At 48.3% G+C, this 15390-nt stretch overlaps 1 protein-coding gene across 2 annotated transcripts in view; it reads right to left on the minus strand.

The window, feature by feature from the left end:
* Positions 1–15390, minus strand: part of INPP5B (inositol polyphosphate-5-phosphatase B) — a 483885-nt gene that overhangs the window by 405556 nt on the left and 62939 nt on the right. Inside the window, exons 2-5 of one of the 2 annotated variants that reach the window (XM_063954328.1) lie at positions 14010–14059; positions 13816–13881; positions 12847–12925; positions 12302–12399 (exon numbers count right to left, since the gene is read on the minus strand). In XM_063954328.1, coding sequence (XP_063810398.1) covers positions 12302–12399; positions 12847–12925; positions 13816–13873 — 235 coding nt within the window. In that variant the 5' untranslated portion in view covers positions 13874–13881; positions 14010–14059. The remainder of the gene's footprint in view (positions 1–12301; positions 12400–12846; positions 12926–13815; positions 13882–14009; positions 14060–15390) is intronic. The other variant, XM_063954327.1, reaches the window with a different exon arrangement.

The raw sequence follows: 15390 nt of genomic DNA on the forward strand, positions 1-15390 counted from the left end.
GGAGCCTACTGTACCCCTGCCCCCACGCACACACATCAGCAAGTGCCACCCCTAGGCACATGCCTCATGTGCCTACTGGAAAATCCACACCTGCACTGCATTCTCTCACTACATGATGTGCTGCTATACAGCGGAGTGTGCATAACTGTGTGGTAAAGGGGCATTCACATATTGACTAAGTTTACTGACGGCATGTAGATGGAATTGCAGATAATGCCGAGTTGTGCATCCATCTGTTTTCAGACAAATCGCTTGCAGGGACAGACTTGGTGCAAGTGTGCACTTAGTGGTTAGGGGTATAAAACAAATCATACGGGTAGTGGTGGAGTGAACACTTAGGAGAGTACAACTCTGCATAAAATAGGATTTTAATACCTACCGGTAAATCCTTTTCTCTTAGTCCGTAGAGGATGCTAGGGATGCTTTAAGAACCATGGGGTATACACGGGATCCGCAAGAGACATGGGCACTTTAAGACTTTAAAAGGGGTGTGAACTGGCTCCTCCCTCTATGCCCCTCCTCCAGACTCCAGTTATAGGAACTGTTCCCAGGGAGATGGACATTCGAGGAAAAGGATTTATTTAATTTTTTTAAAACTAAGGTGAGATACATACCAGCTCACACCTTCAACACGCCGTACAACATGGCATTCAACAACAACACATGCAACGGCATGACTAGCATCAGCCACAGACTGACTGAACTCAACACAACCTGTGTGTAACCATAACCAATAACTGCAGATACAGCCTGCACTGGGACGGGAGCCCAGCATCCTCCACAGACTAGAGGATGCTGGGGATGCTTCAAGAACCATGGGGTTTATACCAAAGCTCTAGAACGGGCGGGAGAGTGCGGATGACTCTGCAGCACTGATTGACCAAACAAGAGGTCCACTTCAGCCAGGGTATCAAACTTGTAAAACTTTGCAAAGGTGTTTGATCCCGACCAAGTAGCAGCTCGGCAAAGCTGTAATGCCGAGAACCCTCGGGCAGCCGCCCAGGATGAGCCCACCTTTCTGGTAGAATGGGCCTTCACCGATTTCGGTAACGGCAATCCTGCCGTAGAATGAGCCTGCTGAATCATATTACAGATCCAGCGTGCAATAGTCTGCTTGGAAGCAGGAGCCCAATCTTGTTGGGAGCCCACAGGACAAACAGAGCCTCTGTTTTCCTAATCTGAGCCGTTCTGGCGACATAGATTTTCAAAGCTCTGACAACATCGAGAGACTTCGATTCCGCCAAGGCGTCAGTAGCCACTGGCACCACAATAGGCTGGTTTACGTCAAACGATGAAACCACTTTTGTCAGAAATTGCAGACGAGTTCTCAACTCCACTCTATCTGCATGGAAGATTAAATAGGGGCTTTTGTGAGACAAAGCCGCCAATTCAGACACCCGCCTTGCGGATGCCAAGGCCAACAGTATGACTACTTTCCAAGTAAGGAATTTCAACTCAACCTTACGCAAAGGTTCAAACCAATGAGATTGCAGGAACTGCAACACCACATTAAGATCCCATGGTGCCACTGGGGGCACAAAGGGAGGTTGGATGTGCAGCACGCCCTTCACGAAGGTCTGAACTTCTGGAAGGGAGGCCAATTCTTTCTGAAAGAAAATAGATAAGGCCGAAATTTGTACTTTAATGGAGCCTAACTTTAGGCCCGCATCTACACCTGCTTGCAAAAAATGGAGCAACTGAAATTCTTCCGTAGGAGCCTTCTTGGATTCACACCAAGACACATATTTTCTCCAAATACGGTGGTAATGCTTCGCCGCTACTTCTTTTCTAGCCTGAAGTAGTGTGGGAATGACTTCACTGGGAATACCCTTTCAGGCTAGGATTTGGCGTTCAACCGCCATGCCGTCAAACGCAGCCGCGGTAAGTCTTGACACACGCACGGTCCTTGCTGTAACAGGTCCTCTCGTAGAGGAAGAGGCCAGGGATATTCTATGAGTAATTCTTGAAGATCTGGATACCAAGCCCTCCTTAGCCAGTCCGGAACAATGAGGATCACCTGAACCTTTGATCTACTTATGATCTTTATCACCTTCGGAATGAGTGGAAGTGGAGGGAACACATAGACCGACTGAAACACTCACGGTGTCACCAGGGCGTCCACCGCTATTGCTTGAGGGTCCCTCGACCTGGAACAATATCTATGAAGTTTCTTGTTGAGGTGAGACGCCATCATGTCTATTTGAGGAATTCCCCAACGACTTGTCACTTCTGCAAAGACCTCTTGATGAAGACCCCACTCTCCTGGATGGAGATCGTGTCTGCTGAGGAAGTCTACTTCCCAATTGTCCACTCCTGGAATGAAGACTGCTGACAGATCGCTTGCATGTTTTTCCGCTCAGCGAAGAACTTTTGTGGCCTCCGCCATCGCCGCTCTGCTCTTTGTTCCACCCTGGCGGTTTATGTACGCCACTGCTGTTACTTTGTCTGACTGAATCAAGAAGGGCAGACCGCGAAGATGTTCCGCTTGCCGAAGGCCGTTGTAAATGGCCCTTAATTCCAGAATGTTTATGTGCAGACAAGCTTCCTGGCTTGACCATTTTCCCTGGAAATTTTCCCCCTGTGTGACTGCTCCCCAGCCTCGGAGACTTGCATCCATGATCACCAGGATCCAATCCTGGATCCCGAACCTGCGGCCCTCTAGGAGGTGAGAACTGTGCAGCCACCACAGGAGAGAGATTCTGGTCCTGGAAGATAGGATTATTTTCCGGTGCATGTGGAGGTGAGACCAGGACCACTTGTCCAACAGGTCCCACTGAAACACCCTGGCATGGAACCTGCCAAACTGAATGGCCTCGTAGGCCGCCACCATCTTCCCCAGCAACCGCGTGCATTGAAGAATCGACACTCTTGCCGGTTTCAGAATCTGTTTTACCATGTTCTGTATTTCCAGAGTCTTTTCCACTGGAAGAAAAACTCTGTAATTCTGTATCCAGAATCATACCCAAGAACGACAGTCGTGTTGTCGGAACCAACTGTGATTTTGGCAAGTTTAGGAGCCAACCATGTTGTTGCAGAATGGTCAGGGAGAGCGTAACGTTGTTCAGTAATTGCTCCCTGGATCTCGCCTTTATCAGGAGATCATCCAAGTACGGGATAATTGTGATTCCCTGCTTGCGCAGGAGAACCATCATTTCCGCCATAACCTTGGTGAAAATCCTCGGAGCCATGGACAGACCAAACGGCAACGTCTGAAATTGGTAATGACAATCCTGAATAGCAAACCTCAGATAAGCCTGATGTGGAGGATATATGGGGACGTGCAAGTAGGCATCCTTTATGTCGACCGACACCATAAAATCCCCCTCCTCCAAACTGGAGATCACTGCTCGGAGAGATTCCATCTTGAATTTGAATTTTTTCAGATAGAAATTGAGGGATTTTAGGTTCAGAATCGGTTTTAATGAGCCATCCGGCTTCGGGACCACGAACAGGCTTGAATAAAAGCCTTCCCCCTGTTGTGACGGGGGTACCGTGACAATGACTTGATTTTGACACAGGTTTAGTAATGCAGCGCATACTACCTCCCTTTCTGGCAGAGAAGCTGGCAAGGCCGATTTGAAAAAATGGTGAGGGGGCACGTCTTGAAACTCTAATTTGTAACCTTGGGTTACTATTTCTAATACCCAAGGATCCAGGGCCGAGCGAACCCAGACCTGACTGAAGAGTTGGAGACGTGCCCCCACCGGTGCGGACTCCCGCAGAGGAGCCCCAGCGTCATGCGGTGGATTTGGTAGAAGCCGGGGAGGACTTCTGCTCTTGGGAACTTGCCACAGCCTGTGACCTTTTTCCCCTTCCTCTCGTAGCAAGGAAGGAAGACCCTCATCCTTTTTTGTATTTATTGGGCCGAAAGGACTGCATCTGATAGTGGGGCATTTTCTTTTGTTGTGCAGGAACATAAGGCAGGAACGATGACTTACCTACGGTAGCCGTAGATACCAGGTCCGTGAGGCCGTCACCAAACAAGACACTACCGTTGAACGGTAGAGACTCCATAGTCTTCTTAGTGTCAGCATCAGCATTCCATTGATGAATCCACAATGCCCTCCTAGCCGAGACTGCCATGGCATTGGCCCTTGATCCCAAAAGGCCAATATCCCTCGCAGCTTCCTTTAGATAGGCTGCAGCGTCCCTGATATGACCCAGTGTCAAAAGCACGCTATCCCTGTCCAGGGAATCCATATCAGATGACAAGTTATCTGCCCACTTTTCAATGGCGCTACTCACCCATGCCGATGCAACGGCAGGCCTGAGCAGCGTACCTGTAGTAACATAAATGGATTTTAGTGTATTTTCCTGCTTACGATCCGCAGGATCCTTTAGGGCTGCCGTGTCAGGAGACGGAAGCGCCACCTTTTTGGACAGACGCGATAGAGCTTTGTCCATCATGGGGGTTGACTCCCACTTTTCCCTGTCCCCAGAGGGGAATGGATATGCCACCGGAATTCTTTTGGGAACCTGTGACTTCTTGTCAGGATTTTCCCAAGCTTTTTCAAAAAGAGCATTCAGTTCATGAGAGAGAGGAAACGTCACCTCAGGTTTCTTTCCCTTAAACATGCAGACCCTAGTATCAGGAACAGCAGGGTCTTCCGTGATATGTAATACGTCTTTTATCGCCACATTCATGTACTGAATGCTCTTAGCCAGTTTAGGATTCAATCTGGCATCACTATAGTCAACACTAGAATCAGAGTCCGTGTCGGTATCTGTATCTGCTATCTGGGTAAATGAACGCTTCTGTGACCCCAAGGGGGTCTGGACTTGCGACAATGCATCCTCCATGGATTTTCTCCATGTCTGGTTCTGAGACTCAGATTTATTTAATCTCTTATTCAACCGAGCCACATTTGCATTCAAAACACTCAGCATATTTACCCAGTCAGCCGTCGGCGGTGCCGACACGGTCACTCCCACAGTCTTTTCTGTCCCCACTCCAGCCTCAGACATGTCGACACACGCGTACCGACAACCACACTGGGGCTATAGGGGACAGACCCACAGCAAAGCCTATTAGAGAAACACAGAGGGAGTTTTGCCAGCTCACAACCCAGCACCTATCCCGGTACTGAAAAATAATGTCTCAGCCCTGTTAGCGCTTTTTATACTAATAAAACAGCACCAAAATACTGTGCCCCCCCCCCCTGTTTTGCACCCTGTTACTTGTACAGCAGAGTAGGAGGTCAGGACCAGCGTCTCTGCAGCTCTGTGGAGAGAAAATGGCGCTGATTAGAGCTGTGAGGACTAAGCCACGCCCCCTTAATGGTGCGCTTCAGCCCCGCTATTTTTTAAAATAAGATTTTACTCACCGGTAAATCTTTTTCTCGTAGTCCGTAGTGGATGCTGGGGACTCCGTAAGGACCATGAGGAATAGACGGGCTCCGCAGGAGACTGGGCACTCTAAAGAAAGATTTAGTACTACCTGGTGTGCACTGGCTCCTCCCTCTATGCCCCTCCTCCAGACCTCAGTTAAGGAAACTGTGCCCGGAAGAGCCGACATTACAAGGAAAGGATTTTGGAATCCAGGGTAAGACTCATACCAGCCACACCAATCACACCGTATAACTTGTGATAACCTTACCCAGTTAACAGTATGAACAAACAACATAGCATCAACCAAAGGATGCCAATATAACATAACCCTTTATTAAGCAATAACTATATACACGTATTGCAGAAAGTCCGCACTGGGGACGGGCGCCCAGCATCCACTACGGACTACGAGAAAAAGATTTACCGGTGAGTAAAATCTTATTTTCTCTAATGTCCTAGTGGATGCTGGGGACTCCGTAAGGACCATGGGGATTATACCAAAGCCTCCAAACGGGCGGGAGAGTGCGGATGACTCTGCAGCACCGAATGGGCAAACACAAGGTCCTCCTCAGCCAGGGTATCAAACTTGTAGAATTTTGCAAAAGTGTTTGAACCCGACCAAGTAGCAGCTCGGCAAAGCTGTAATGCCGAGACCCCTCGGGCAGCCGCCCAAGAAGAGCCCACCTTCCTTGTGGAGTGGGCTTTCACTGATTTTGGATGCGGCAATCCTGCCGCAGAATGAGCCTGCTGAATCGTGTTACAGATCCAGCGCGCAATAGTTTGCTTTGAAGCAGGAGCACCCAGCTTGTTGGATGCATACAGGATAAACAGCGAGTCAGTCTTCCTGACTCCAGCCGTTCTGTTAACATAAGTCTTCAAAGCCCGGACCACGTCCAGCAACTTGGAATCCTCCAAGTCACGAGTAGCCGCAGGCACCACAATAGGTTGGTTCAAATGAAACGAAGACACAACCTTTGGTAGAAATTGCGGACGAGTCCGCAATTCTGCCCTGTCCATATGAAAAACCAGATAGGGGCTTTTACATGACAAAGCCGCCAATTCTGACACACGCCAAGCCGACGCTAAGGCCAACAGCATGACCACTTTCCATGTGAGATACTTTAGCTCCACGGTCTTACGTGGCTCAAACCAGTGGGATTTCAGGAACCCCAAGACCACGTTAAGATCCCAAGGTGCCACTGGTGGCACAAAAGAGGGCTGAATATGCAGCACTCCCTTAACAAACGTCTGAACCTCAGGCAGTCAAGCCAGTTCCTTTTGAAAGAAAATGGAAAGGGCCGAAATCTGGACCTTTATGGACCCTAATTTTAGGCCCATAGTCACTCCTGACTGTAGGAAGTGCAGGAATCGACCCAGCTGGAATTCCCCCTGTAGGGGCCTTCCTGGCCTCACACCAAGCAACATATTTTCGCCATATACGGTGATAATGTTTTGCTGTCACGTCTTTTCTAGCCTTTATCAGCGTAGGAATAACTTCATCCGGAATGCCCTTTTCCGCTAGGATCCGGCGTTCAACCGCCATGCCGTCAAACGCAGCCGCGGTAAGTCTTGGAACAGACAGGGCCCTTGTTGTAACAGGTCCTGTCTGAGAGGCAGAGGCCATGGGTCCTCTGTGAGCATTTCTTGCAGTTCCGGGTACCAAGTCCTTCTTGGCCAATCCGGAGCAATGAATATTGTTCTCACTCCTCTTTTTCTTACAATTCCCAGCACCTTGGATATGAGAGGAAGAGGAGGAAACACATAGACCGACTGGAACACCCATGGTGTTACTAGTGCGTCCACAGCTATCGCCTGAGGGTCCCTTGAACTGTCGCAATACCTGTTTAGCTTTTTGTTGAGGCGTGACGCCATCATGTCCACCTGTGGGAGTTCCCATCGATTTGCAATCAGCGTGAAGACTTCTTGATGAAGTCCCCACTCTCCCGGGTGGAGGTCGTGTCTGCTGAGGAAGTCTGCTTCCCAGTTGTCGACCCCCGGAATGAACACTGCTGACAGTGCCTGCACGTGATTCTCCGCCCAACGAAGAATCCTGGTGGCTTCTGCCATCGCCACCCTGCTTCTTGTGCCGCCCTGTCGGTTGACATGGGCCACTGCAGTGATGTTGTCTGACTGAATCAGCACTGGTTGGTCTCGAAGCAGAGGCTCCGCTTGGCTTAGGGCGTTGTATATGGCCCTTAGTTCTAGGATATTTATGTGCAGACAAGTCTCCTGGCTTGACCACAGCCCTTGGAAGTTTCTTCCCTGAGTGACTGCCCCCCAACCTCGGAGGCTTGCATCCGTGGTCACCAGGACCCAGTCCTGTATGCCGAACCTGCGGCCCTCGAGGAGGTGAGCCCTCTGCAGCCACCACAGAAGAGACACCCTGGCCCTGGGGGACAGGGTGATCAGCCGATGCATCTGAAGATGCGATCCGGACCACTTGTCCAACAGATCCCACTGAAAAATCCTGGCATGGAACCTGCCGAAGGGAATGGCTTCGTATGATGCCACCATCTTTCCCAGGACTCGCGTGCAGTGATGCACCGACACCTGTTTTGGTTTCAGGAGGTCCCTGACCAGAGTCACGAGCTCCTGAGCCTTCTCCTCCGGGAGAAATACCTTTCTCTGGCCTGTACCCAGAATCATGCCCAGGAAGGGCAGACGCTTCGTAGGGATCAGCTGCGACTTTGGAATATTCAGAATCCAGCCGTGCTGCCGCAACGCTTCCTGAGAGTGTGCTACGCTGATCAGTAATTGCTCCCTGGACCTCGCCTTTATGAGGAGATCGTCCAAGTATGGGATAATTGTAACTCCTTGCTTCCGAAGGAGCACCAACATCTCCGCCATCACCTTGGTAAATATTCTCGGTGCCGTGGACAGGCCAAACGGCAGCGTCTGGAATTGGTAATGACAGTCCTGTACCACAAACCTGAGGTACTCTTGATGAGGCGGATAAATGGGGACATGCAAGTAAGCATCCTTGATGTCCAGAGACACCATGAAATCCCCCTCTTCCAGACTTGCAATGACCGCTCTGAGCGATTCCATTTTGAACTTGAATTTCCTCAGATAAATATTCAGGGATTTTAAATTCAAGATGGGCCTGACCGAACCATCCGGTTTCGGTACCACAAACATAGTGGAATAGTAACCCCTTCCCTGTTGAAGGAGGGGAACCTTTACTACCACCTGCTGGAGGTATAGCTTGTGAATTGCCGCCAGCACTACCTCCCTTTCCATGGGGGAAGCTGGCAAGGCCGATTTTAGGTAACGGTGAGGGGGCGTCACTTTGAACTCCAACTTGTATCCCTGAGACACAATTTGTATAGCCCAAGGATCCACCTGTGAGCGAACCCACTGGTGGCTGAAATTTCGGAGACGCGCCCCCACCGCTCCTGGCTCCGCCTGTGGAGCCCCAGCGTCATGCGGTGGATTTAGTTTTTTAGAGTCGGCATCCCCTGTCCATTGCCGAGTCCATAAAACCCTTCTGGCAGAAATGGACATTGCGTTTATTCTAGAGCCCAGCAGGCAAATGTCCCTCTGGGCATCGCGCATATATAGGACAGCGTCCTTGATATGTCCCAGGGTCAGTAGAACAGTGTCCCTGTCCAGGGTATCTATCTCCTCCGAGAGATTATCATTCCAAGCTGCTACAGCACTACACATCCAGGCCGAAGCAATTGCTGGCCTCAGTAGAGTACCAGAATGTGTATAAACAGACTTCAGGATAGCTTCCTGCTTTCTATCCGCAGGATCCTTTAGGGCGGCCGTATCCTGAGACGGCAGGGCCACCCTCTTAGATAAGCGTCTCAACGCCTTGTCTACCTTCGGGGAGGATTCCCAGCGTAACCTGTCCGTTGGCGGGAAAGGATACGCCATCAGTAATCTCTTGGAAATTACTACTTTCCTATCAGGGGAATCCCACGCTTTTACACATAATTCATTTAATTCATGTGAAGGGGGAAAAGTCACTTCTTGCTTTTTCTCCCCATACATATAAACCCTCTTGTCAGGGACAGGGTTTTCCTCTGATATGTGCAATATATCCTTCATTGCTATAATCATGTAGCGGATGGCTTTAAGTCATTTTAGGCTGCAACTTTGCATCATCGTCATCGACACTGGAGTCAGACTCCGTGTCGGCATCTGTGTCAACCATCTGGGATAGTGGGCGCTTGTGAGACCCTGACGGCCTCTGCATTGTAGGATCAGGCATGGGTTGAGACCCTGACTGTCCCAAGGCTACAGCTTTATCCAACCTGTTATGCAAGGAGCTTACATTATCATTTAACACCTTCCACATATCCATCCAATCAGGTGTCGGCACCATCGGCGGCGACACCTCATTCACCTGCACTTGTTCTGCCTCCACATATCCTTCCTCCTCAAACATGTCGACACTGACGTACCGACACACCGCACACACACAGGGAATGCTCTGACTGAGGACAGGACCCCACAAAGGCTTTTGGGGAGACAGAGAGAGAGAGAGTATGCCAGCACACACCCCTGCGCTATATAACCCAGGGATTACACTGTACCTTAGTGATTACCCAGTAGCTGCTGTTTGTGATCGTTTTGCGCCTAAATTTATGTGCCCCCCCTCTCTTTTTACCCTTTTTGCACCTGGATACTGCAGGGGAGAGCCTGGGGAGCGTCTTTCCAGCGGAGCTGTGAAGAGAAAATGGCGCTGGTGTGCTGAGGAAGAAGGCCCCGCCCCCTCAGCGGCGGGCTTCTGTCCCGCTTCTATGTGTAAAAAATGGCGGGGGCTCGAACATATATCCAGTGCCTGACTGGATATATGTGTTATTTTGCCAAAAGGTACCTTAATTGCTGCCCAGGGCGCCCTCCCCTGCGCCCTGCACCCTACAGTGACCGGAGTGTGCCGGTGTGCTGCGGGAGCAATGGCGCACAGCTGCAGTGCTGTGCGCTACCTTAAGTGAATACAGGAGTCTTCTGCCGCCGATTTCGATGTCTTCATGCTTCTGCTGCTTCTGTACTTCTGGCTCTGCGAGGGGGACGGCGGCGCGGCTCCGGGAACGGACGATCAAGGTTAGGTACCTGTGTTCGATCCCTCTGGAGCTAATGGTGTCCAGTAGCCTAAGAAGCGCAACCTAGCCGCAGTTAGTAGGTTTGCTTCTCTCCCCTCAGTCCCACGTAGCAGAGAGTCTGTTGCCAGCAGAAGCTCTCTGAAAATAAAAAAACCTAAACTAAAATACTTTCTTCTTAGCAAGCTCAGGAGAGCCCACTAAAAGCACCCAGCTCTGGCCGGGCACAGATTCTAACTGAGGTCTGGAGGAGGGGCATAGAGGGAGGAGCCAGTGCACACCAGGTAGTACTAAATCTTTCTTTAGAGTGCCCAGTCTCCTGCGGAGCCCGTCTATTCCCCATGGTCCTTACGGAGTCCCCAGCATCCACTAGGACGTTAGAGAAATATTTATACTGGCGGGGGTCCGGTTTTAGTGCCCAGGCACTGTAAGCCACTTTTGCCAGTTTGTTTATTGAGGTTTCATGCTGCCCAGGGCGCCCCCCCTGCGCCCTGCACCCTGTAGTGCCGCTGTGTGTGTGGGTGCATGGCGTGCAGCGCGGTACCTCAAAGACACTTAAGTCTTCTGCCGTCACTGAAGTCTTCTGATCTTCTTTTACTCACCCGTCTTCTGACTTCTGGCTCTGTAAGGGGGGTGACGGCGCGGCTCCGGGAACGAGCATCTAGGCGTACCTAGCGATCAGACCCTCTGGAGCTAATGGTGTCCAGTAGCCTAAGAAGCAGAGCCTTGAAACTCACAGAAGTAGGTCTGCTTCTCTCCCCTCAGTCCCACGATGCAGGGAGCCTGTTGCCAGCAGGTCTCCCTGAAAATAATAAACCTAACAAAAAGTATTTTTCTGAGAAACTCTGGAGAGCTCCTCAGTGTGCATCCAGTCTCACTGGGCACAGAATCTAACTGGAGTCTGGAGGAGGGGCATAGAGGGAGGAGCCAGTTCACACCCCTTTTAAAGTCTTAAAGTGCCCATGTCTCCTGCATTTCTCGTCTATACCCCATGGTTCTTGAAGCATCCCCAGCATCCTCTAGGACGTATGAGAAATATTGTATTTTTTTCTGTGCACACAATGCAAGTGTAATTACGGATGGCTTTCATGCAACTTTGTACAATGGTGGTAGGACGTGGAGGTGAAGAGACCGTGCATTAGTGAATGAGAAGTTGTTGTCAAACATGTAGAGGCTGGTGAATGAGAAGTTGTTGTCAAAGAGTAGAAACTTCTTTGAACATGTGACGCTGACAAAATGACGACATCACCCAACTTGACACTTCTTCATTATATACACTATAATGGCTGAGACTGCTAGCTGCTGGGCTGAGGGGACGTGCCTGGCGAGCTCTCTTCTGGAACGCAGGATCTACCATCTCATGGGTCTTGCAATCACCGTAGTAACCCAGCTCCGCTCTACACCTCTTCATCCAGCTAAGGATAGAGAGAAAGAGATCGCAGAGTGGTATTAAACCCTACCATTACCTTCATTGGCGCTCTGGGGTCTGCCCCTTGTGATATCTTATACCGCCGTGTCTAACCATTCAGGGCTCACACAGAGCCCCATCTGGAATGCCTGACTGCTCGGGTCTATGAGTCGTGCATGACTCCACAAGTTGTTTATTATATTTCTCTGAATTGCTTATTCTGCTGCTTGAACCACTCTGTGCACCCAAGATGGCTGCTTCAATGATTGTGGATAGGATGAATGATACATGCAAGAGACCATTATATTACGTCCTGCTCTTTGTTACTGTACCACTCCAAATGTATTGCATATGCTGTATTTTCCTCACTGTAACTATTGCAGTGTGCCTGAGTCGCACCATATTATGTATTCCTATTCTTAAATATCAAGTGCATGAATCCTGTTAGAGAAAAGTATTATATAAATAAAATTATTATTATTTAATACTGTCTGACTACACCTCAAGAATATTTTACCTTCTTCAATGAGAAGTCCTTCTACCAGTGGGACGATTACATCCAGCGACACATCATCTGCACAGATTGCCATTCTCCGGTGCTTGTATAAGAAAAGTCTGTTGTAGAGAAAAGAGAGACAGCAGTGAATAGCACAGATACTGTATGTACCAACATGAACAAAGTGGTGGGATTCCAAGCCTATATTAAGTGATGCAACTGCAGTAGTTACAAGGGATACTGCAGCTACATGACCACATATCACAAAAATGACAAGTGTACACTTATCAGCATTATCCAGCGGTCAGACATAGCCTGGGGTTGCAATGAGAGTTCTCAGTCCCCCGCTCCGGCATCCAAGATGTTAATACATGTCATCGCTAGTGTTTCCCGCTTCGCCTCGGTAAAGGTAGCATTATACCGGCACAGTACATGCGGGTATAAAATATCTAACTGACAACCATTATGTCCTGTTTTTGAGGCACTTACCCCTTACATTATTATTGTGGCATGTATTTTTGCTAACTGCAGCAACTCAAGAAAAGAAAAAAAAGTCTCATACTCACGCTGCCGTCTCCTTGCTCTCTACCAGTCCCACCAGTCTGCTTTCATGGCTGTGAGGGTTAATAAGCACTGCTTGCACCGCATGAAACCATAGATTAAGGAGTGCAATTCAAAATTTTATGATTTCATTTCTACTGAACCCTATGATAATAGTTTTAGCTCGAGTTTATCAGGTCTGAGACAGTCCTCTTCTACTCTGCAGTGATAAAGGTGAGGTTCCAGAGATCCCAGTTATATGGCATCACTAGGAACCTGCTAAATGCTCAACCAAATATCTCTTATAGGGAGTGGGAAGGTTTGGTTATACCACTTTTACACCGAAAACCCAGGTTCGACCCAGGTTTCCGGACACAGTTCCAGCCTGGGTCAGACCCAGTTTACACTGTACATTGGACCTGGATTATTCCCGGGTCAGTACCATTTACACTGAACCTGTGTCTGCCCTGCATGTCACTCACAGACCCTCCCCTAAGGCGCCCCTCTGCATACACAGACAATATGCAACTTTTAAGCATTACCCGAGTCGGATAACCCAGGTAGAGCTGTTTACACTGCATCGTTACCTGGATCCAACCCTGGTAGCTACCAGCGTCTGATTACCTGGTCACTCACCCTGGGTTGTTTTTCAAGGACCCTTTAACACGAAGCTGTGACTTTGGTAGACCCAGCAATAACTCGGGACAAAAGATTGGTTTAAAAGGGGTATTACATTCAATTTCAAAACAGCATTTATCCATTATCAGTCCTTTTAATGTTAGTAGATCCTATTTTGTTAGTAAACTATAAATAGTAAGTGGTCAGCTGCTATAAGTGAACTAAGGGTAGCATTAGGCTTTAAATAAAATGAAACTATACAAAATGTTTATCATAGATATTAATCATGCAGTATTTATATAAATATTATCTACCATTGAAAAATCTTTTAAAGAAAAACCTGCCTGAGAGCATTGTACATAAAGGTGTAAAGGATACTACAGCACAGTTCTCTCCTTCTTCCAGTGTGTCTTGGATTGCTATAGATTGATCCATAATGTCATCTGAAAACACAAAATAACATCTTCATTAAAATCCCCATCCACCAAACTGTATAATATGCAAACACATTATGGTGCTTCATTTAGCATCTGTGGCCTATTAGTTAATTCTAAGGACGCAGTAGGGTTACCTGTTTATTTTCAGATTCCCGGACAGGGAACGCGTGGGATGTATCCAAAACTGCAGATGGGATACAACCATTTTATTTATCAATGTCAGGCTGTTTTCTTGCCACTCTAATAAGAACTGAAAAATTGATTAACGGCATCAGATTCGCAAATATACCTCCCACTTATCTGTAAGTCAAGCACATTTGCTCCTTATATGCCATATGACTGCTCACTTGCCTCTCTTACATGTCATCAGACCCATCCTCCACATGCCACATCATATGGCATGAGAGCCCCGCATGACCCTTCTGACATTACTTTTAGGACTACGCCTTTTCTGCTTTTCACTTAGACAAGACCTTTTTATATTATGGCAATTTCAGAGCAGCTCTAACCGCTAGTGGTTTTATTATTTACCTTGTAGTGTAGGCGGGATGGTTTTAGAACAAAATATTTCTCTTTGTGGACCCTGGCAGTGGTACAGTTTATAGGCTAAGGTGGTATTCAATTAGCAACGAAATGGCGGCAATTTACTGCAATTGCTGTATTCACATCTTTTTTGCCGCAAAGAGTCAGTTTTCGTGGGTATGGGTGCTCCCGCGATTCGCCCTATTCAAATGCAAATTAACAAAAATGGGATTGCCGCGAAAATTGGTGCCAAAAGTGAAAAATAGGTAAATCTGTCCGTACCCCCCCCCCCCCCCCCCCCCCGCCCCCGCCCCCCCAAAAAAAGCTAAACTAACATCGGATAACAGTATAAAAGTTTACTATTGGTTATAATTAGTGATGTGCACCGGAAATTTTTCGGGTTTTGTGTTTTGGATTCGGTTCAGCGGCCGTGTTTTGGATTCAGACGCGTTTTGCCAAAACCTCCCTGAAATTTTTTTGTCGGATTCGGGTGTGTTTTGGATTCGGGTGTTTTTTTTACAAAAAACCCTCAAAAACAGCTTAAATCATAGAATTTGGGAGTCATTTTGATCCCATAGTATTATTAACCTCAATAACCATAATTTCCACTCATTTTCAGTCTATTCTGAACACCTCACACCTCACAATATTATTTTTAGTCCTAAAATTTGCACCGAGGTCGCTGGATGACTAAGCTAAGCGACCCAAGTGGCCGACACAAACACCTGGCCCATCTAGGAGTGGCACTGCAGTGTCAGACAGGATGGCACTTCAAAAAAATAGTCCCCAAACAGCACAAGATGCAAAGAAAAAATTAGATTTTACTCACCGGTAAATCTATTTCTCGTAGTCCGTAGTGGATGCTGGGGACTCCGTAAGGACCATGGGGAATAGACGGGCTCCGCAGGAGACTGGGCACACTAAAAGAAAGATTTGGTACTACCTGGTGTGCACTGGCTCCGCCCTCTATGCCCCTCCTCCAGACCTCAGTTA

The sequence above is a fragment of the Pseudophryne corroboree genome, chromosome 2 (assembly GCF_028390025.1).
Source record: "Pseudophryne corroboree isolate aPseCor3 chromosome 2, aPseCor3.hap2, whole genome shotgun sequence".
In the NCBI taxonomy this organism is placed as follows: Eukaryota; Metazoa; Chordata; class Amphibia; order Anura; family Myobatrachidae; genus Pseudophryne; species Pseudophryne corroboree.